At 40.3% G+C, this 20367-nt stretch overlaps 3 protein-coding genes across 3 annotated transcripts; all 3 read left to right on the plus strand.

The window, feature by feature from the left end:
* Positions 1-6097: 6097 nt before the first annotated feature.
* On the plus strand, positions 6098-7905 carry LOC105057252 (non-specific lipid transfer protein GPI-anchored 16). Its single transcript, XM_010939801.4, has 4 exons — positions 6098-6492; positions 7100-7126; positions 7265-7300; positions 7488-7905. The coding sequence occupies exons 1-4, from the start codon at positions 6162-6164 to the stop codon at positions 7724-7726; spliced, it is 633 nt and encodes a 210-aa protein (XP_010938103.1). The 5' UTR covers positions 6098-6161; the 3' UTR covers positions 7727-7905.
* Positions 7906-14791: 6886 nt separating this feature from the next.
* LOC105057257 (non-specific lipid transfer protein GPI-anchored 21) lies at positions 14792-16146 on the plus strand. Its single transcript, XM_010939813.4, has 4 exons — positions 14792-15187; positions 15422-15448; positions 15534-15569; positions 15768-16146. Exons 1-4 carry the CDS (start codon positions 14851-14853, stop codon positions 15902-15904), a joined length of 537 nt encoding a protein of 178 aa, XP_010938115.1. The 5' UTR covers positions 14792-14850; the 3' UTR covers positions 15905-16146.
* Positions 16147-18338: 2192 nt separating this feature from the next.
* Positions 18339-20091, plus strand: LOC140855283 (non-specific lipid transfer protein GPI-anchored 25). The gene is made up of 3 exons (XM_073251154.1): positions 18339-18736; positions 19371-19468; positions 20002-20091. The coding sequence occupies exons 1-3, from the start codon at positions 18376-18378 to the stop codon at positions 20089-20091; spliced, it is 549 nt and encodes a 182-aa protein (XP_073107255.1). The 5' UTR covers positions 18339-18375.
* The last annotated feature ends 276 nt before the right edge of the window (positions 20092-20367 follow it).

Raw genomic sequence — 20367 nt, forward strand, 5'->3', positions numbered from 1 at the left:
GAGTACATCAATATTTTTTCTTGTAGATGAGTACATAGATTTTTGGTTAGAAGGAGCTAGATTGTAGAATGAAAATGAGAACGAGTGACCCATATTCCATCTGTTTAGTTTGAAATATTTTATACACATTTCGATTCTGAAAAAAAATAATAATACCGCAATCCCTCCAAATTAAGGGGGAAATGGCGAATGCTATGTTGAATTGCAGCATCCAACTACTTAGGTATCAGATGTCAAGATTAGTTATGGCACATCATAGAGGTAGGTAGTGCAAATAAACATATATTTCGGAGGGTTGGCCATCGTCTCACTGTTGATTCTGCCACCAAAGTCATGGATGGGCCTGGATAGCTCTTTCTATTTGAGGACCTAATGGAGACTTTGAAGTTGATTGCTAGATGATGGTGGAAAAGGTCCAGAATCTATCTTGATCTTTTCTATTGATGACGCAATGGTGGTTTTGATTAATGGAACATGTTATATTAGCACTAACACCCCTGGATCTTTGGAAAATGGTACTTTCCATCATGTCATTGTATTGATGGATGGTGGCGTTTTTAGATTATGTTATTGCCCACAAAGATATGTGATACCTTACTTGGTTAATAAAAAGTTCATATATTTTTTGATATTTTATTCTCTGGTTGTATTTATTGTAGATTGATTTAACAATTCAAATCTATCAAGGACGGGGGGGGGGGGGGGGGGGGGGGGTTGAGATGCGTGAATTAAGCTACCTAACTCAATAATGGAGAACAAGCTGACGTGGCAGCTTATTCTATCCATCATTTGAATCTAACCACCATGAACATGGCTCTTAAGATAAAGGAACTCATTCAAAAGATTTTATCAGCACATAAACATGGGAAGTTCAATTTTTAATGCTGCATAAGAGCAATCCGTCAACAAATACCTCAAACCTAGATGGGAGCTAATTTTAGCCCATTGCTAGTTAATGTAATACAAAACATGACCACACATTATTGCCTTCCAATGCTACAAGATTTGCCCAAAAGAACCCATAAGATCTCATGGTTAGGTTTTTCTTCGTATTGGTTTCAAAACCCATATCACACATGGTGTGGTTTTTGGGGCATAATGTGCAGTTCCAGCTATATTGGACAATTATATTAGCAAATGAACATATGTCCGACCATCCCCCCTCTTGAAGTGTGGCCAAGGCAGCAAGTCTTTGGCCATCCAAACCGTAGAAAATTTTAGAAAAAATTATAGGAACACCCTTTCAACTTTAATTCAATTTTATTTATATTTCTATATTTTAAAAAATATTAAATTAATCTTTTTAGTTATCGATATCTTCCAATATAGTCTAACCATTCATTTTACTAACAAATGGTATTGGAGTTTCTATCAAGGAAAAGGATGTGATTGTGAAAAGTTGACTAATCAAGCTTTTGCCTGCAGCACTCTTTTCTTTCTCACTTCTTAAGGCTATCTAAGTTTTCTAGATAATTTGGATAGTTTAGCTTCCCCTATTAGTCTTCATCTCTGCTTTATTATTGTTTGCATTTTCTCCCTCTTGAGGCTGAGCTATAACACTTTGAACTTCATCTATCTTCATTATCCATTTTTATTTCTTTTTTTATTTCTATCTAATAAAGTTGGATGGCATTCCTTGCTTCCCTTTTTCTCAAAAAAAAAAAAAAGACTAACAAATGATGTTATCTTTTCCTCTTAATGAATGAAAATGCCCCTTACTCATGGGCAAACTTGTAAGAGAAAGAGAGTGAGAAAGAGAAGCAGATGAGAAGGAAGAGGAGAGAAGAAGGGCCACCGGCAAGAAATGGGTTGGAGGAGGAGAACAAGAAGAAGAAGAGGGTGGGGAGGAAGGGGAGGGAGAAGGATGAGTTGCTTGCCAAAAAGAATGGAGGTGGAGGTGCTCCTTGGAGGGTGATGGCTTTATGGGCGACTTGGACGATGAAGAGAATAAAAAGGAGAAATGGAAGAGGAAGGAAAGGAGATGGAGGGATGGGTGGGTTTAGAAGAGAAAGAGGATAAGGAGGAGAAAGAGTATGAGGAGGAGAAGTGGATGAGGAGAAAGAAGATGAAGGGAGAGAGGCCACCGACAAGAAATGAGTTAAAGGAGGACAAGGAGAAGAAGATAGAGAGAAAGAAGATGAGAAGGTAAGAAGAGATGGAGGTGGAGTGGGCCATCATAGAAGGGGATGGTTTATGGGTGGTTTGAAGGAGGAGGACGAAGAAAAGTGGATAAGAAATAAAGAAAGGAGATGGAAGAATGAATGGAGGTGGAGGAAGCTGCCATGAAAGAAGAAAAATGGGTGAGGAAGAATAGGAAAAGAAGGAGATGAAGAGATAGAAGGAGAGAGAAAGAGGTATGCTAGCGATGGAAGAGGAGAGGATCAATCGAAGAGAAAGGAGGAGTTGGAAATAAGGATATTTTTATCATTTTATAACATTTTATTAACGGAGATAACAGCTGGACTATATTAGAACATATCGATAACTAGGACCAGTTTGATACTTTTTAAAATACAAGAAGTATAAGTGAAATTAAGGTAAAGTTGAGGGGATGTTTGTATAAATTTTTTCAAAATTTTTAACAATGTAACAAATTTTGACAAGCTCATAAAAGTTGAATGTAGGTCTTTGTTGCAACAAGCTAATAAAAATTTGCCTCTGGAGTTTTCTACTAGTTCTATCGAAGATTTTAATGATATGTCTTCTAACTACTATAAATTCATATAATAGAGGAAGATGGTAAAATTTTATTGGTTGTGTAGCTGTTATCGATATTAAATTTAGTAAAGAAGTTATTTTTAAATTAAAAATAAATCCAACACCAACCATCTTGGAAGCTTTTTTTTTTTCCAGAAAAAAGAGAAAAAGAATACAAAGCCATCTAATTTATTTACAATCACCAAATTTTTAAGTATAATCACAATTTATATCTTAGTCAATCTGCTTTCCCGCGATAACCTTTTTGGAAATTAGATTTTATTTAATATCTTATACGTAGACCAGTAGTATCTATCTAAATTATGCTGTTAGAATGATCTACAAAAAATAACGCCATCCAATCTACCACACTTTTCGATTTCTGATAGATATGTGCAGTACCAATATGGAATGAAGCACACTGTTTGGCTGATCTCCATATGTCAATTAACAGAAGATGGCCAATGTTATTGTTAGATTTTCTCAATATACAATCAATTATAGTCAAATAATCACCTCCCAGAAGAATATACATGAAATTTAAAATTAGTTTTGCAAATTTCAGACTTGCTTACGCTCCTTGCAATTCAACACCAGACATAGAGATATCGAACAATTGAACTCCACTAGTGGTTCAGTCTCTAAACCAAGGTCCTTGATCACAAAACTAGCATCACTTTGGACCCTAATATCCAGCACACTACCATCAGAATTAGCCTCAAGGAAGCTTAGGTTTGGGAGCTCCGAAGTAATAAATACTATCCAAGTTACAGCATGAGCTTAAAGGAAGTCCTAGTATCCCTTATTGTTAAGGTTTTCATATTACGAGAGTGGTCCATAAAACTGTATAATAGTAAAATAAATGTTGGCGGTAGCATGATATTCTCAAATATCTTACTTTTTCTAGCAAGCCAAATAATAAGCATGATACCAGCCCTTGATGCAGATCCTTTTCCCTGGAAATTTATCTCTATTACACTTCAAAAATCCAAGAAACATCTCTATAAGATTATGATTCATGAACAATGTAGTAGGGATATTATATAGAGTCCATACCTGCCAGGCCGTTCGGCATTGCAAAAGAACATGGGAGATGGTCTCCTCCACATCTAAACAATAGTCACAATATGAGGGATTTTGTAACCCTCTTCCAACAAGCATTCCGTGGCACAAGATCTGATCCCCATACTATCTTCCATAAAAAAGGGTCACTCTTGGGCGCACCCATCAATCTTCTAAACCCAGGCACAAACCTTCATATTAATAGGAGCTTCTCTAAATGTTTTATACAAATCCTTGGATTTGATTTTGGAGCTACAGCTAGTCTTCTAAACCATCGTATCAAGCACATTAAATAAAGCGATAGAAATAGTCGAAATTTGCTCACTTAGATGCTCTGATAAATATTTAATAAGAGGACTTTATGTATTCTCACATAAGTCGAATATATTTTTTTTTTTTGGCAGAACATAAGTTGAATGGTTCCCAGACTGTCGAGTTGTCCAAGGCATCCCAGTTCACCATCATAGGCCAGTAGGCAATTGGAACTCCTGCCAATCACGCATCATTGGACACCCTAATTGTTCAACCATTGTCTGTACATAGTTCTTTGAAGAAAGTTGAGATGCTCTGAGAATGAATTGGGGAAAGGGCTAGACGGTTCTCATAGTCGCACTGATCCATAAATTATCCGCCCCAAGAACAAATCTAGCTACATTCTTTGTCAACATCACTTTTTTTCTGGTTAGCAAGGACAGGCCACCTGACAAACATTCCATATCAAGGTCCGTATAACCCAAGCTACCAAATACGTCCCATTAGCCTCTAGAATCGCATAAGAAATTTTTAAACTACTGTAGCCAAAGGTTTTAGGCATTTCATAGAGTTCATAAGTTCGCAGGCTTGGATGGGCTCAGGCCGGGCTTTGCTAAGACATTAACAACTTTTTTTTCAATCCAGACCCAACCTGGCCCGAATATCGCGTTTAATTTTGCCACCCAAATGCAGCCCTAGATGATGGACGGGCTGTCCAAGCCCATCTATTTTTTTCTCTCTCAAACAATAAAGGTCCCATGTGAAAAATCACATGGCTAAACAGAGTAAAGCATGAGCGAGTCTCCTCCAACGCCAGCTCAGAGTAAAACATTTTTTTTAGTAAAATAATAAATATTGCTGGGTGTGGGGTGAGGGATACGATGAGTTTCTAAACTTCTACTTATTTGTCAAGCTGAAATTTATTGTGGTTCTAATAATATGGAGGATATCAATAATCTTACATCAGTTGTGAGTCAAGAAAAATTCGCGCTTATAAGGAGAAAATTTTTTTTCCTACGTGAGATATTTTTTAAAGAATAAAACTGTGAGACTCATGAACCAAAGTGGACAATACCTCACATGATGGGTCGAGTCCTTGTCCACAATAATGATGCGCTAGGAAGAGATCGAGGTGCGTCTCGGTTTCCTGAGAGTGAGATCTACCTCGGCTGACTGTAGAGCTCTTCGGACTGTACACATCAGAGTTTTTCTTGATCGGAAGACTCATGGTTCTAATAATGTGAAGGGCACCAATAATTCTATATCGGTTGTGAGTCAAGGGGGACTCGTACTTATAAAGAGGAAAAAATTTTTCTTACGTGAAACATCTTTTAAAAAATAAAATCGTGAGACTCATGGATCAGAACGGATAATATCTTACGTGATAGATCGAATTTTTATCTATAATAAAATTAATTATTTGCATAGATTTTTAGACTCGATCATAAAAATAAATATATCTCTTGGGCCTCGAGTTGGATCAGATTTTATATGAATTCTCCGTGTCCAAATCCGTCCAAATCACGAGCGGGAGGGCCGCTTGGCCCATGCATAGATCCGAGTCAACCAGCCTTTCGACTTATCCATTAATTAATATTCTCCATCACTAATCGTGTCAAACTAGCCAAAACCATTAAAGTTCACCTGGAAGAAAACACCAATCCATTAACGTTCACCTGGAAGAAAACAAGAAGAGTGTCAAACATTACTACGAGCCCCAAGTCGCATGCCAACCGCACCTAATCCCATCATCTACAAACATTGGTTGTCATCAATTCGTCGTCGTAACAGCAGAGCTAGTACGACCCAGTCTGCAAGTAACACGACTTGAATCCAATCTGAGAATCTGCAAAGCTAAGACACATGTAAGCCCATGATTTGATGTGTATGTATATTGGCTGTTTTGCAGTTATATAAATTCACTTTTCATGTTAATTCCCTCAAATAAGCACGTTCCTGGTAACCATAGTTAGCTGAGGTTGGTAACCTCCAAAACCAACTTCGAAACTACCTTCAATCCTCCAACAAGCATTCTCTCTCTATATATATAATATACACGTAACACTCACTCCACCTTCGAACGACAATTTCCATAGATCTCCACGCATCCAGACATCAATATCCACACTTACAAAGGAGATAGGGAGAAAATGAAGCGCATTAGCATTGTAATCTCACTATTAGCGGCCATTTTGACTGCACCCATGACTCCGGTCTCCGGCCAGAGCACAACAGCATGCACAAGTTCCCTGATCAGTAGCTTCACTCCATGCCTAAATTACCTCTTGGGAAGCACCAATGGTGGTGGTTCCCCGACCGCCGAGTGTTGCAAGTCTCTAGCGTCGCTCGTCACCAGCAGCACCGACTGTGCGTGCCTCATATTGACGGGGAATGTTCCATTGCTCCTCCCTATCAACCGGAATCTCGCCATATCGCTTCCTCGCCTGTGTAGATCGACGTCGGTGCCCCTGCAATGCTCAGGTTTGATGATTTTCTAAACTCATGTGGTATGGGAACAGATATTATACATTCTAAGGAATTAAAATAAATTTATTTTTATTTTTTAAAATATTTTTTTAAAATATCATTAAAGAGGTGCAATTAAACTCAACATGATTCAAAATATCCGAACAAAAAGTCCAACTTGATTGTTATATATATATATATATATAACTCATCTCTGTTTGAAATAGCAATCAAGTTATATTTGAGCTCGAATTTAAATTTTGATTATAATTAAAAAATATGATTAAAATAAAATATAACATAATTTTATATTTAAAATATTAAATTAATAATATATTATAAAAAATATAATATTATTAAATATATATATATATATTCGATTAGATCCTTCAGCCTTCGTGATGAATATTTTATTATTCGAACCTGATAGCAGTGGAATCAAGACGAGTTTGGATTTGAACCAAGCTCGAGCAACTTTATTTTTTTTACACCGTACATCCAACCTCATAAAATGCTGACAAGATATCTTCTTTGAAAAAAACAACAAAAAAATGTTATAAAACATAGTTCTTTGGGTTCAATCATGTTATCCTAATACAGTGAATTTTGCTTTATTTTGCAGGCACAGCCATGCCACTTCCTAGTCCAGGTCCAACTCAACCAGCTCTACTCTTAATTTAGGCTAATAATAATAATGAAGCTTTTTTTATATTGAAAAAGGTTAAAAAATGAAGCTAGCAACTCTGATGCAATCTTAAATGACTTGTTGCGAATTGTTACTTTGCAGGCCCCTACGCATTTTCCCCTTCTCTTCCCCCTCTTCGTAAGTTCCTTCTTCCCTCCTCCTCTCTCTCTCTCGTCTTTGATTAGTAACATCGCAGTCCTTATGGTTAAACTAATGATTGCAATTCTATTTTTGTTGCTTAACTTGGAGAAATTTCCTGTTTTAATGGCTCTGATTGCACTAACAGCTCTCTTTTCTTCTATTCTTCTGTATGCAATCTTGGCAGCTCCAACGCAATCTGAGCCACTACCACCATTGCCAACACCAACATCACCATTGGAGCCAACATCTCTATCACCATCATCACCATTGGAGCCCGCATCTCCTCCACCGGTGATCGGGGATGCTGACCAGGGACAACGTCCACTTGTGCTGCCAAGCTCTGCGATGAAGCCTTCACATATCTTCTCAGCATCCATTTTACCACTGCTTGTAATTGGAATCATGTTGTTTGATAAGTTCTAAAAGGGGCGTATATGCGTGTGATCATCTGATTCTTTTTTATTTTGTTAGGGAAGATTTGAGAGGTCAAGTGTTGGAAGGTCATTAAATGATTTATTTGATTGGGTTTTGTTCTTCCAATTTATTGAAATAATGTTATTTGTTTATCTGGTGGGAGATTATGTATTCTTGTAGTCCAGATTTTCTTCACCTCTTAGTATCATTATTATATTAGCACTTGTAGCGGAAGCAAGAACTATATTTAATAGCTGGTTAAAAAATATGCCTTCCTATATTTTTTTGATAAAATAGGGTATTTATTAGTTGCGCGTATGAACATAATCAAAAAGATCAAAAAAAAAAAATTCTAAAGCGCCCGTGGCACCTCAACCATTTTAGTCCATACAATTCCTCCGAAATGTTCAGTCACGAAGGAGGCAACCAATCGACGACAATATTGGCCTCACAGTAGATATGCCATCTGTCTTTCTGCCTTTGGAAAGAAAAGAACCAACAAACAAAGTAACTTGGATCCAAGAAAGGGAAGGAAGAATTCCCTGCAAAAACATCCCAGAACTATTCCCAGATTATCTATTTGGGCATTTAAACCGCACTTATTCAAGCCCCGACCTGGAAAAGCTGGACTTGGGCTCAGATTTTACGGCTACTGGCCAGGCTCGGCCATGAAAATTAGATCCAAACAACGTTCGGTAGCTGCTCTGATCCCGGGTTGGCCCAAAAATACACCTGAGTCGAGTTGGTTTCGGTCCTGACACTCTGGGCCCGGGCCGGGGCAGATACAATGCCATTTTGCCTGGCTCGTAATACCTTAACTTCTATTACTTAATTTTCCCTGAGTTTTTAAATCCACAAGTTTGCATTCATTAAATGCACTCTAGATCTTGGTTCGACAAAGGGTTATCTTTTATACCAAAGAAAACAAAGGGTTATCTTTATTTTATGCTTTCGGCTTAGCATTTTGCAGTATATTTTCAAGATCCTCTCAAAGCGCAAACTGCATCAAGTATGTGGTGGGTATTGATCTCCTGCCATGTGAATAACCAAACGCAAATGCAAAGAGAACTCCTGGGATATTTTATATTTAATTACATCTAGTTATAATACTGGTGCAAACGTAAGTGTCTACAAAATATTTTAGATAGAGTCAAATAATTTGATCAGATACAAATAAGTTTTTTCTCATGAAATTGCTTGGGGTTTTTTTAGCAATATTATATTTTGATCCAAATAAAACTTTAAGTTTTAATATGATTATTAAAGCATTACGAATTCAAAATTTTGAAAGAGACTCTATTCTTCACCGAATCATGGATATCCTAATTGAAGGATGATTTCCTCCTTGAACTCCTGGAACAACAGCAAAATTTCTTTTCTATAGCAATTCAGCCTAGTTTATATATTTATTTATGAAATTTCATATATATATCGAACAAATTTACATTAAATTTAAGCATCTAACCTTTTTATGTCCCTCATTGTTAGGATTTGACATCTCGAGATTCGATTCATATTGAGCCCACAGCGAAGTTCGCGACGAAAAACGGAGTCCAACAAGACCAAGATCACCCAAAACGGAGCTCGGACAGAGGAGATACGAGCTTTTGAAATCGGCACGCAATCCGAGATGGCAGAGGACCGTCGGTGGGGGACGCCGCCCAGTGCGCGGGCCAGGCACGGGGCGCATGGCCCAGGAGCGGGGGCGCGGCCCGGGCCCAGGCCCAAATGCTCGGCGTGGGTGCGGTCCAGGCCCGTGCGTGTGGGCCGGTACCTAGATCTACCATGGATCGAGCGGTCCACGACCTGATTTGTGGACCGCGTGGACGTTTTCCACGCATTTCGTATGGTCTATGGTACTATTCCGTAAATCGATCATGATCCGACGGCTCTAAGATGTTGCCGTCGTGATTCAATGGCTGAGGGGGTTATTTGGGCTTGATTAGAAATCTTAAACCTATTCTAATTGAGTTTTAAGGTCTTTAAAACCCCTGATCTGATGAACAATAACTTGTGGTGGCTCATTTTGGCTTCGTACGACTGCGGAAATCAGAGAACAGGAACCATGGAGAAGAGAGAGAGCCGTACACTGTGAGAGAAAGAGCAGAAGGCTTCTGGACAGCAGACAGCAGTCGCTTTAGGGGTTCAGGGGGTCTTCCAAGAGAGAGCTTTTGTGAGGGAAAACTTTTTATAAGAGAGAAATTGGGTGTACGAGGGTTGAGGGTGAGATCTCCTCTTGTAAAATTTCTTTTTCATAGTGAAGTTTGCATGCCTCGTGGAGGCGAGCCCTTTTGTGGCTGATTCATGTATTTTGATTGTTTTCTGTTTTATTTCTTCTTTCTTCCTACTGTATCATGCAGTACCGAAAAGATCTTGGGAGGTGGTGTCCTGGACAGATATCCACCCAATAAGTGGTATCAGTGAGATGGTACAAGAATGTAGACTACAGTGGAGGTGAGCAAGACTGAAGATGGAGAAGACAGGAACAATCAAGATGGAGATCAATAAGTTTGATGGGAAGAGCAATTTCTCCTTGTGGCAGGCAAAGGTAAAGGACGTTCTCATCCAACAGGGGTTGATCAATGCTCTCTTGTACGAGGAGAAGCCAACCACCATGAAGGTGCGGGATTGGAAATGGCTACAGATGCAGGCGGTGAGTACCATCCGCATATACCAGGCGAATGAGGTGGTGATCCATGTACTGAGCGAGACTTCCCTGATGGTGCTGTGATCGAAGCTCGAGGAGTTGTACATGGCGAAGTCTCTCACCAACACTCTTTTCCTTTGGAGGCAGTTTTACCAACTGCTGATGGCTGAGGGATAGAGCGTGTAGGAGCATCTAAGCCACTTCCAGAAGATCCTCACTGACCTCTTCAGCATTGGTGAGAATGTTGAGGAGAAGACCAGGGTGCTGGTTTTGCTAGCGTCGCTTCCACCTTCGTACGAGTCCTTGGTGACTGCTCTTCTAGTAGGGAAGAGCACCATCAAAATGGACGAGGTCATCGCAGCGATATTCCAGAACAAGGTTCTCAGGAGAGAGAACCCAACTTCGAGCTCAGATGGTGGTAGCTCAACTTTGGTGGCTTCTGGAGAAGCAGGAGGCGATAGATGGAGCGACAAAAGATCGCGACGAGGACGGTCCAAGTCCAGAAGGGACTTGAGCAGAGCCATGTGTTACCGATGTGAGGAGTTAGGGCATCTAGCCAGAGATTGCCCTCAACTTAAAAATCGGATGGTGGCTGCTGTAGCGACGGCCGGCAGTGATTCAGATGGAGATGTCCTAGAGATATCTGAAGAAGTATCTACTTCTTTCCAGCAGTGGATATTAGATTTTGCATGCACCCATCGTGTATGTTGCAGAGAAGAGCAATTTGATTTTTTAGAAAACAGTGAGTGCACTGTATATCTGCTGGATGGATTGAGCTATGTGATCAGAGGTATCGGGACGGTCAGCTGGAGGACACATGATGGTGCAGTGAGGAGATTAGGGGAGGTCCGATACATATCCGATTTCAGACGGAATCTTATCTCACTTAGCAAACTGGATTCGAGAGACTACAGGACAGTAGCTGGTAGAGGAATCTTGAGGGTGCTACGCAGCGATAGAATTATGCTGGAGGGAAAGAAGGAGAACAGAGGATATTATTACCTGGTAGGGAGCCCAGTGCGAGGTGGAGCTTTGGAAGCCAGGTGGAGCCCAAAGCGAGATGGAGCTCCAAGTGGAGGTGGATCGAGCACGAGACAAGAGACTCGAGAGGAGGAGAGGCGACGTCGCAAGGTGAGATTCCTATTGTCGCGGGATGATATCCCGAGTAGGTCTCAGGTCAGGAGGAGCACAGCATACGACGGAAATGGGATCGAGCGGTCTGACTCGACTCCCATGTTTGTCCATCCATGATCAGCAGGCGATTGTCCCAGGGCATGGAGGTAAGGAGATCCAGAATCTCTCAGAGTTAGGAGAAGGTCGAATATCAAGTCGAGGTGAAGATTGTTAGGATTTGATGTCTTGAAATTCGATCCACATTGAGCCCACAGCGAGATTTATGACGAAAAATGAAGTCCAACGAGATCAAGATCATCCAAAATGGAGATCGAACGGAGGAGATACGAGCTTTTGAAATCGACACGCAATCCGAGATGGTGGAGGACTGCCGACAGTCGGTGGAACGACGGCGGCGCGGCAGGACGCCGCCCAGTGCACGATAGCGTGCGGGCCAGGCGCGGGGCCCGCAGCCTAGGCGCCGGTGCAAAACCTGACCCAGGCACGGGCGCGCGGGGAGCGGATCGGGCCCAGGCACCCGGTGCGGGCACGGCCCAGGCCCGCACAGGTGGGCCGGCCCAGGCCCAGGCACCGCGCCTGGGGCCTGTACCCCGATCCACCATGGACTGGGCGGTCTACGGCTGGGTCTGTGGACCGCGTGGGTGTTTCCCATACGTTTTGTGCGGTCCACGATACTATTTCGTGGACCAATCACGATCCGACGGCTCTGGGATGTTGCGATCGTGATCCAATGGCTAAGGGGGTTATTTGGGTTTGATTAGAAGTCTTAAACCTAATCTAATTGAGTTTTAAGGTCTTTAAAACTCTTGATCTGGTGTATAGTAACTTGTGGTGGCTCGTTTTGGCTTCGTACGGCCACGGAAACCAGAGAACAGAAATCGTGGAGAAGAGAGAGAGTCATACGCTGTGAGAGAAGGAGCAGAAGGCTTCTGGACAGCGGACATCGATCGCTTCAAGGGTTCAGAGAGTCTTCCAAGAAAGAGAGCTTTTGTGAAGAAAAACTTTCTGTGAGAGAGAAATTGGATGTACGAGAGTTGAGGGTGAGATCTTCTCTTGTAAAATTTATTTTTCATAGTGAAGTTTATATGTTCCGTGGAGGCGAACCCTTTTATGACTGATCCACGTATTTTGATTCTTTTCTATTTTATTTCTTCTTTCTTTCTGCTGCATCACACAGTACCGAAAAGATCTTGAGAGATAGTGTTCTAACCAGACATCCATCCAACACTCATTAAGATCATGGCTCCGATGCATGTCGTTGACTATCCATTTCATGCTGCAAAATTCATACAAAATATATGCCATTCCGAAGGCTCCATGCTTTTGCATTTTTTTTTTTCCAGCAAATTTTCTTCCATGATGGTTAATATAAAGTGTAATCAGGTATCTATCTATTACTCTAATGTAATCACAAAAAATCATACTCATCAAACCACTTCTTGATTACTTAGAATTAGCTTTTAGGATCATTAATTATAAATCTAGATTCATTTTTTGTTTTCTGGCATATTTTTATAACTTTCAAGCTAACATCCACCCTCCATATCAAAAAATAAAAATAATAATCAAATATATAAGATTCAATTTAGTCCTCTTTAAAGAAAAGGAACTTATTATTTGTCTTGAGCAACCAAAAATAGTGGGAGTATGATTTAGTTGCCTAAAATTAAGAAATCAAACTCAATGTAGGCTAAGCAAAGCCAAGTTAGGCATTTGGTTGGAAAATGAGTTTCGAGTATGATCCAAATTATGAAAAAATAGCCGAAGTCACTTTAGTAAAGTGTGCTTCTACTCGGCCTACTTACATAAATCCTAAAAGTCCGTTCTTTTGTAAATAAATCTCATGAGAAAGTTAGTCAAATTTTTCATTGATCCACTAATGTTCTCACACTTTTGAAGATGAGTAAGTTACTTTTCTATGGGTAGCATTTACCCATAAAATGGAAGAAAATCTTACTCATCTAAAAAGTGGCTAAATCATTTTCTTATCAAGCGAAAAAGTAACATTTTTAATTCATTCCTACTATATCCTTAACCTTATAATAATAATATAATATTTATATGATATATTATAATAATATAATACTATAATAATATAATATGTTACTATGTATAATAATATATAATAATATATTATAATTTATTATATTATAATATACTATAATTATTATAATAATATAATAATATATAATAAAAAAGAATATAAGGTATTAATATTCTATATAATAATATAATAATATATAATTTTATAATATATGATAATATAATATAATATAATAGTATATATAATAATATTTATATAATAAATAAGAAATATGGATAAATCAATACAACTTATCTAGAAAAATAGTAATACAAAAGAACATGGATAACAGATTCTCGAGCCATTTTTTAATATATAAAAAAATATAAATAAATTATTTTTTTATTTAAATATTATCTGAAAAATATTTTTTTAAAAAAAATATAATTTTTTATGTAAATTTTTTATCCGTAAAAAAATGGACGCTAAAGATCAGTTGTCCTCCATTAACAAATAGAACATGACGATTTAACCCAAGCTAAATAACCCAAATTAAAGACCGAACCAACTCCAAACCACCGTGTCAAGTCTACATGCCAGCTACCTGAGTTATCAAACACAAGGGCGTCACGATTCGAGCTAGCGTATGCTGCGGCCAGAGATCACTTCTTCTGCTAAAGTTTTAATACCATGAGTGCACACGCAGAAAGTGATCAGAAATATTGGATTGCCCTCACGCTCTCTACTGGGGATTTCTCTAGAAATTTATGAATTGCATCAAAACTGTGCGTAGACTAGGGACTTATCTTTAACTTGAAGTATATATTCTAGGAGGAAGAAATCCATCTGTTGGTGGGAAAATACCACAAGCGAGAAACTTGTGAAACTGCTACACCGGCCCCGGCGGTTTATGGTCACCCGCAAGAAAGCAAGGGAGTGTGAAGCGTTACAAAAGAAGTCACATGGGACAGCCGATTGTAACAGCAAAGCTAATGTAATCCACTCTTCATCTGACACGTCTGCAATCTAACTTTTAGTTTTAAAGCTAAGACATGCGCCAGCCCGTTATCTGATTTGTATGTATATTTGCTGTTTTGCACATGTAGCTAAAATTTGAACCAGTAATTCCCACAAGTAAACACATTCCAAATAACTAAGCCAAGCTTGCCAACCACCATAAACAACCTCAAATCTACCCTCAATCCCCTAATCAATCTCTTGCTATAAATACATCTCTCCTCTCTCCAACTCCATTCCAAGCTCTAATATCACCTATTTGTCTATTTGTCTCCACATACAAACTCCATTCTCCACACTTAGAAAGCAGACATGGAGAAAATAAAGTGCTTTGGCATCGCAGTGTCGATATTAGCTGCCATTTTGACAGCACCGGTGACTCCGGTCACCGGCCAGATCGCAGAGGCTTGCACAGACTCGATCAGTAGCTTCACCCCATGCCTCAAATTCCTTTTGGGCACTGCCATCGGTGGCAATTCCCCGACAAAGGAGTGTTGCTCAGCTCTTGAGGCGCTTCTCGGTCTGCGCATGGACTGCACATGCCTTATACTAACAGGGAATGTTCCGTTCAACTTCCCCTTCAATCGAACACTTGCTCTCTCACTTCCTGGCACGTGTGGATTGATGTCGGTGCCCCTCCAATGCAAAGGTTTTGTTTAGTTTTAACACATGCAAAGTAATTAGGACAAATCCATCATAACTATTTTTTAAGTCATTTTGTTTCGAAGTATGATGAGTTGATAAGATCCAGACTCACAATGTACTGATTTGATCTCTTCTTTTTTCATATATATTAAACTCGTTATAAATCATTGGAGTTCTAAATTCATGCATTCATGCATCAGATATATTTGTCATAATTCAGTCTTTTTCTTCTTCACAGGTACAGCGATGACACTTCCAGGTCCAGGTACATACTTCCACCCCTTCCATATCTAACCTGTACTAATAAACTTCATGCAGTGCAACTCATGCGGCTAATTGGTCATTGGCAGGCCCTGTCCCGGCCACACCATCCCTTCTTCCACTACGTAAGATGCTCTTCATCACCTTTGTTTTGATCTTATCAGTTGTCTTGTGGTTCCTATGAGTCCGTAGATGAAATGGCGGCTCAAAATGATTACAATTTGATCATAACTGCTCAAGCTCATAGTTTGACCCAAAGACCATGCTCTGATTGCACTAACGGCTATGTTTTCTTTTATTTTTTTTATGTGCACTCTGTGTAGCTCCACTTCGATCGGAGCCATCACCACCTTTGCCATCTCCATCATCACATTTGATGCCAGCATCTCCACCGCAGCGATCAGATCAGGTACTGCCTCGGAGGGGTTTATTCAGGGGAGCCGGCCCCTTGTGCTGCTAGGTTCCATCACATTTTCTCAAAGTTGCTCCATCCTAGTGCTTGCTCTTGGAATTGTGTTGTTTATCAAGGTCTATGAGGAAATGTATGGGTGCCATCTGACACATTCATTCTTTTAGATTTTTCTATAAGGAGTTAAATGGTTTTTTTTTTTTTTTTAAAGAAGAAGAAGAGAGAGATAGTCATGGGTTGAAGGGTCATAATTTGTATCTCGCTACTACAATAGTAACATCTTTATCTTCACATACTCCTTGTAGCATGATGGCTTTCTTTATTTTCTCAATACCAAAACTCCCTGTGGCTGTCATCATATACACTATCAGCTCTGGCAGCAGCAACATGGAGAAATTTTAGCTTTCTTGGCATTAATATTAAGGTTTTAAAATGTTTCAATGGTTTATGTGCTGCTGGTGCCTGAGGTATCAGCTTGATTAGAAGTTTAAAAAATGGTGAAGAGAGAAGGCAGAAAGGAGTCCTCGTGAAAAAAGAATCCTGGTCTCAGTGTGTTGAGCCCAACCCAATTAGAGCCATTTTAGACTGAAGTAGGCTTGCCAGCTTCAACTTAAAATCTTTTTAAAAAAAAAATTTAATCGGAATAGAGAAGCATGATCTCTTGCCCTATCCCATGCTATGGGATGGAATAAGGCTGTGCGAACGACTGGAACTGACATCGTGGGCTGGTGCGGAGTAGTTGTCGACCGTCAGGGGCGGTTGCACAGCCTTGTTCACCATTGAGACGAGAAAATCTCTTCTAATTTTTCTCTATTTAAACCCTTCCTCCCTCTATGGTCCAGCAACCACTAACACCCTTACCACCTCCCTCTCTCTCCCTCACCTTCATCACCCACCATGCCAATGCGACTGAGTCACTTCACCTCAAAAAGCCCCTTCTCTAATTTCACGTATTTCCTCTTTCAGGGAGCATTGGGCTTTTTGCCACCAAAAATAGCACCACTGGCTGTGTCCACCACTGCCAGTGAATCTCCCACCTTTTCTAGTTTTCTTTCGACTATGGATGCCGCTACCAAGGCAACATGGGCTAACGACCCTTTTCCTTCTCTCTCATTTTTCTTGTGCACAACTGAACCACTATTGAAGCCGCGACCATCCCGACCGTGCCACCACCACCCGATCACTCCAGTCGTGCCATCACTATTCTAGCCATCTTAGCAACACCTTCATTGGACCCAACCCTTATTTCCTTTCTTTCATCCCTCGTTAGAAAGTCACGGAAAGATCTAGTTTCAACATAAGAAAGGAAAAAAAAAAGAGAGAGTGTGTAAAAAATAACCTGATAAAGACTCTAATTCGATTAAAGTCTAGATTGATTTCTCGAGGATCAATTCAGACCATTTAGATCAAGCCCATGATGAGGTCTAGACTGAGGTTTAATCGAGAGTCTCTCTCCTCATCTTAATTTTCTTCAAATTAAAAGCTCATAAGATTATAAATTGCTTGTGCTGGAGCCTTTAATGCCAGAGAAGCACCGAATTTAGTGATTGAATCGTGAGTCAAAAATCATAACTTTTAGATCCAATCGACTATAAGTTCCATTTTATCGTTGAATTTTTAATGCATATCATATATTTAAAAATTAAAATTTATATACAAAAGATATCAATATTAGAAAAATATTCGTATTATGCATACTCTCATGAAAATATTATTCAAAATTATGGATCAAGTATAAGATATCTAACATAATTATTACAAACTGCAAAATTTGAAATAAATATTGTGTGATGGTTAGAAAAGAGATTGTACATGCTCATTTTTACATAAATTTTTGAAAAAAATTATTTATTATTTTTTGGAAATGAAATGTAATATTTTGAATTTAGGTTTTTTATGAAAATAAATATGATTATATTTTGAGAATGGATGAGAAAAATCTGTAATTATATCTATATATATATACTTATAATTTATCTATATTTTTATGGTGTATCATATAAATTCTAATTTATGTAATATTTGAATTGATCGTCGGGTTCAAATATCTGAATAATCTGCCTCAACTATAGGTTAATTGGGCCAGTTTGGATATCCAATGGATTTACTAATTTTTAGTGTTACCGGTTTGAAATTTTTTGAATAATTTTATAATCAGATTTGGAAGGGAGTGTAAGATTTCAAATGGGTTCGCATGGATGGAACAAATTTAGCTACCCGTTGCCATTCTTAACAGGCCCCACGAAGTTATCCTTTATTTTAATTTTAATTGGCACCGAATGGTTGAATACCATTTGATCGGTGGTTCCCCATCGACCCAACTCTAGTGACCATCAGTGCATTAGTCCCGTATGGACGGTCTAGATTGACGTTAAAGAAATTAATCTTAATTCCGCCACTATCACCTATAAATACGAGAAAGACTCAATCTCGGAGCTCATTCTAGTCGTCCTTTCCCTCAAGTCTCCGGGGCATTGCGGTCAGGTCAAGAAAGCGGCCCACGAGAGCAAAGACGTGAAGAAATGAAGCCCCTTCCCGCCCTCACTCTCGCCCTCCTCGTCGCCGCGGCCATTGCCTCCGCCGCCCCAGCACCGCCCCCGCCAGCGATCGGGTGCGCGGTCGAGCTGGTGGCGATGTCGACGTGCCTGCCGCATGTGGCGGCGCCTCCCAACAACGCGACACCGGCTCCCTCCTCCGCGTGCTGCGCGACCTTCTTCTCTGCCCTCGACGGCGCCGGCGGTGGCGCCACCTGCCTCTGCCACCTCGTCCGGGATCCCTCCCTCCTCGGATTCCCCCTCAACGCCTCCCGCATCGTCGCTCTCTTCTCCACCTGCGGTGCCTCCGACGCCGGCGCCGCCTCTTCCTTTGCCGAGATCTGCAAAGGTTCCATTCCCACCCTCGACCTTTCTCTAATTATCTTTTTTTTCTTCTCTATCTTTTTTTTTTCCCTTCTTTTGTTCTTTTCTCTCATTTTGCGATCGAAAAAACTAAGCTGCGTTTTCTCAAATTTCTTTCTTTTAATTATATTTATTGTCTAATTTTCTGTTTTTCTATTATCTGGGGAGAGGGGAGGGTTTGGTCTATCTTTTTTTGATGGTGAGTTCGGTCCATCATAGCTGTATCCTCGCGTGAATCCACCGTTGGATCATGCACCGCTCGCTTTGAGAGCTACGCTGGCAGATGACTGACAGTTTCTGGAACGCTTTGAGATCTCTGAGGTGGGTGATCCAACGGTGGCTGATAGCCGTAAGTTACCAAACCCGGATCGCCGTTGTATCTTTCATCAAAAAAAAAAAAAAAAAGAAAAACAAACAAACAACTTTTGTGAAATTTTTTCCCGCTATTTGCAATCCAAGCACGCTAACGTGCGCTGAAGGTAACCATGTGTCGCCATCATGGTCTGAAAAATGGGTCACTACACGCTCTTGTTGGCACGGGGGCCGGTTCACCCAGTTAATCTGTGACTGGGGTAAGTTATAACGATGGGTGCGTTCTTGGGTTACCGATTCTCGTGCAGATGCCTCAACACTCCCGCCACTTCGCGACATCCCTTCGGAGTCAGGTAAAAGTACATATGTACCCTCGCGTTCCCCATTTCATTTAATTTTTTATAAAGTATTATTAGGGGCACCGTAGTAAAATCCTTATTCGGTCATCTCGTCTCCTTCTAGGCGTTGCTGCCGCTTCGGCGCCAGCTCCAGCCCCAGCCCCTGCGGATCCTGACCACAAGCCCGACTCCGGTATGAGTAAGCTTAATCGCCGTCTAATTAAAGAGTAATAATCATTTTATGCTCTCTGCGGTGCCTAATACCGACCCGCTTCTCCTCTTATATCTCTGGTATACAGCGATTTTACCGAAACACCATACAGGACCGGAGATGGTGATATCGGGTGCGGTGTCAGCGCTGGAGCCGGTTCGGAGCAGCGAAGGCCTGAGCTTGGGTTGGTTTGTCCTGCTTTTTCCTCTCTCTCTTTACATCATCCATTTGCGTCGGGTCCAGTGAGACGACTTGTAATTTTTGTGGATTGCCGACCCGCTGTTGATGTTTTCAGCTTGCCTTTACGTGCTGGTATTTTTCCTTGTCCGGCGTTAGCATCCTCGTACCATATGAGGGATTTTTCATGTTGGATTCTAACTCCAACACCAGGTTATGTACGCTGGAAAATGTTTCAGACAGTCTGATGTGTCATATCGCATCTCCCTACACATGGCTAATGATCTGGAGATTAAGGCTTGAGGTTTAGATCTATTCTGGGGATAAAGTTAAATTGTTGAACAAAAGTTAACTGCTTTAGGGAAAAATATAGGAAAATGAGGAAATGCCTTCCGATGCTACGGAACTATAGCATGGGAAACCGACAAAGCTTATCTGAGCCACTCTTTCCCAATATCATATAGCTTCCATTAAAATAAGGGACTATTATTGTTGGGATATACCGACCGGTCACTCTCACATCGACTCTACCGACCGACACCGTCCGACCGAAGATATGTCGGTCGGAAAGACCCTTCC

Source organism: Elaeis guineensis, chromosome 2 (assembly GCF_000442705.2).
Source record: "Elaeis guineensis isolate ETL-2024a chromosome 2, EG11, whole genome shotgun sequence".
NCBI classification, from domain to species: domain Eukaryota; kingdom Viridiplantae; phylum Streptophyta; class Magnoliopsida; order Arecales; family Arecaceae; genus Elaeis; species Elaeis guineensis.

Bases quoted from the DNA above. Each gene is read 5' to 3' on its own strand.
- LOC105057252 (XM_010939801.4), top strand. From the start codon at position 6,162: ATGAAGCGCATTAGCATTGTAATCTCACTATTAGCGGCCATTTTGACT. The intron at 7,127-7,264 runs GTCCAACTCAAC...GTTACTTTGCAG, and splicing joins CATGCCACTTCCTAGTCCAG to GCCCCTACGCATTTTCCCCT. The intron at 7,301-7,487 runs GTAAGTTCCTTC...CAATCTTGGCAG, and splicing joins CCCTTCTCTTCCCCCTCTTC to CTCCAACGCAATCTGAGCCA.
- LOC140855283 (XM_073251154.1), top strand. From the start codon at position 18,376: ATGAAGCCCCTTCCCGCCCTCACTCTCGCCCTCCTCGTCGCCGCGGCC. The intron at 18,737-19,370 runs GTTCCATTCCCA...ATTCTCGTGCAG, and splicing joins CTTTGCCGAGATCTGCAAAG to ATGCCTCAACACTCCCGCCA. The intron at 19,469-20,001 runs GTATTATTAGGG...CTCCAACACCAG, and splicing joins TTCATTTAATTTTTTATAAA to GTTATGTACGCTGGAAAATG.
- LOC105057257 (XM_010939813.4), top strand. From the start codon at position 14,851: ATGGAGAAAATAAAGTGCTTTGGCATCGCAGTGTCGATATTAGCTGCC. The intron at 15,188-15,421 runs GTTTTGTTTAGT...TCTTCTTCACAG, and splicing joins GGTGCCCCTCCAATGCAAAG to GTACAGCGATGACACTTCCA. The intron at 15,570-15,767 runs GTAAGATGCTCT...CACTCTGTGTAG, and splicing joins ACCATCCCTTCTTCCACTAC to CTCCACTTCGATCGGAGCCA.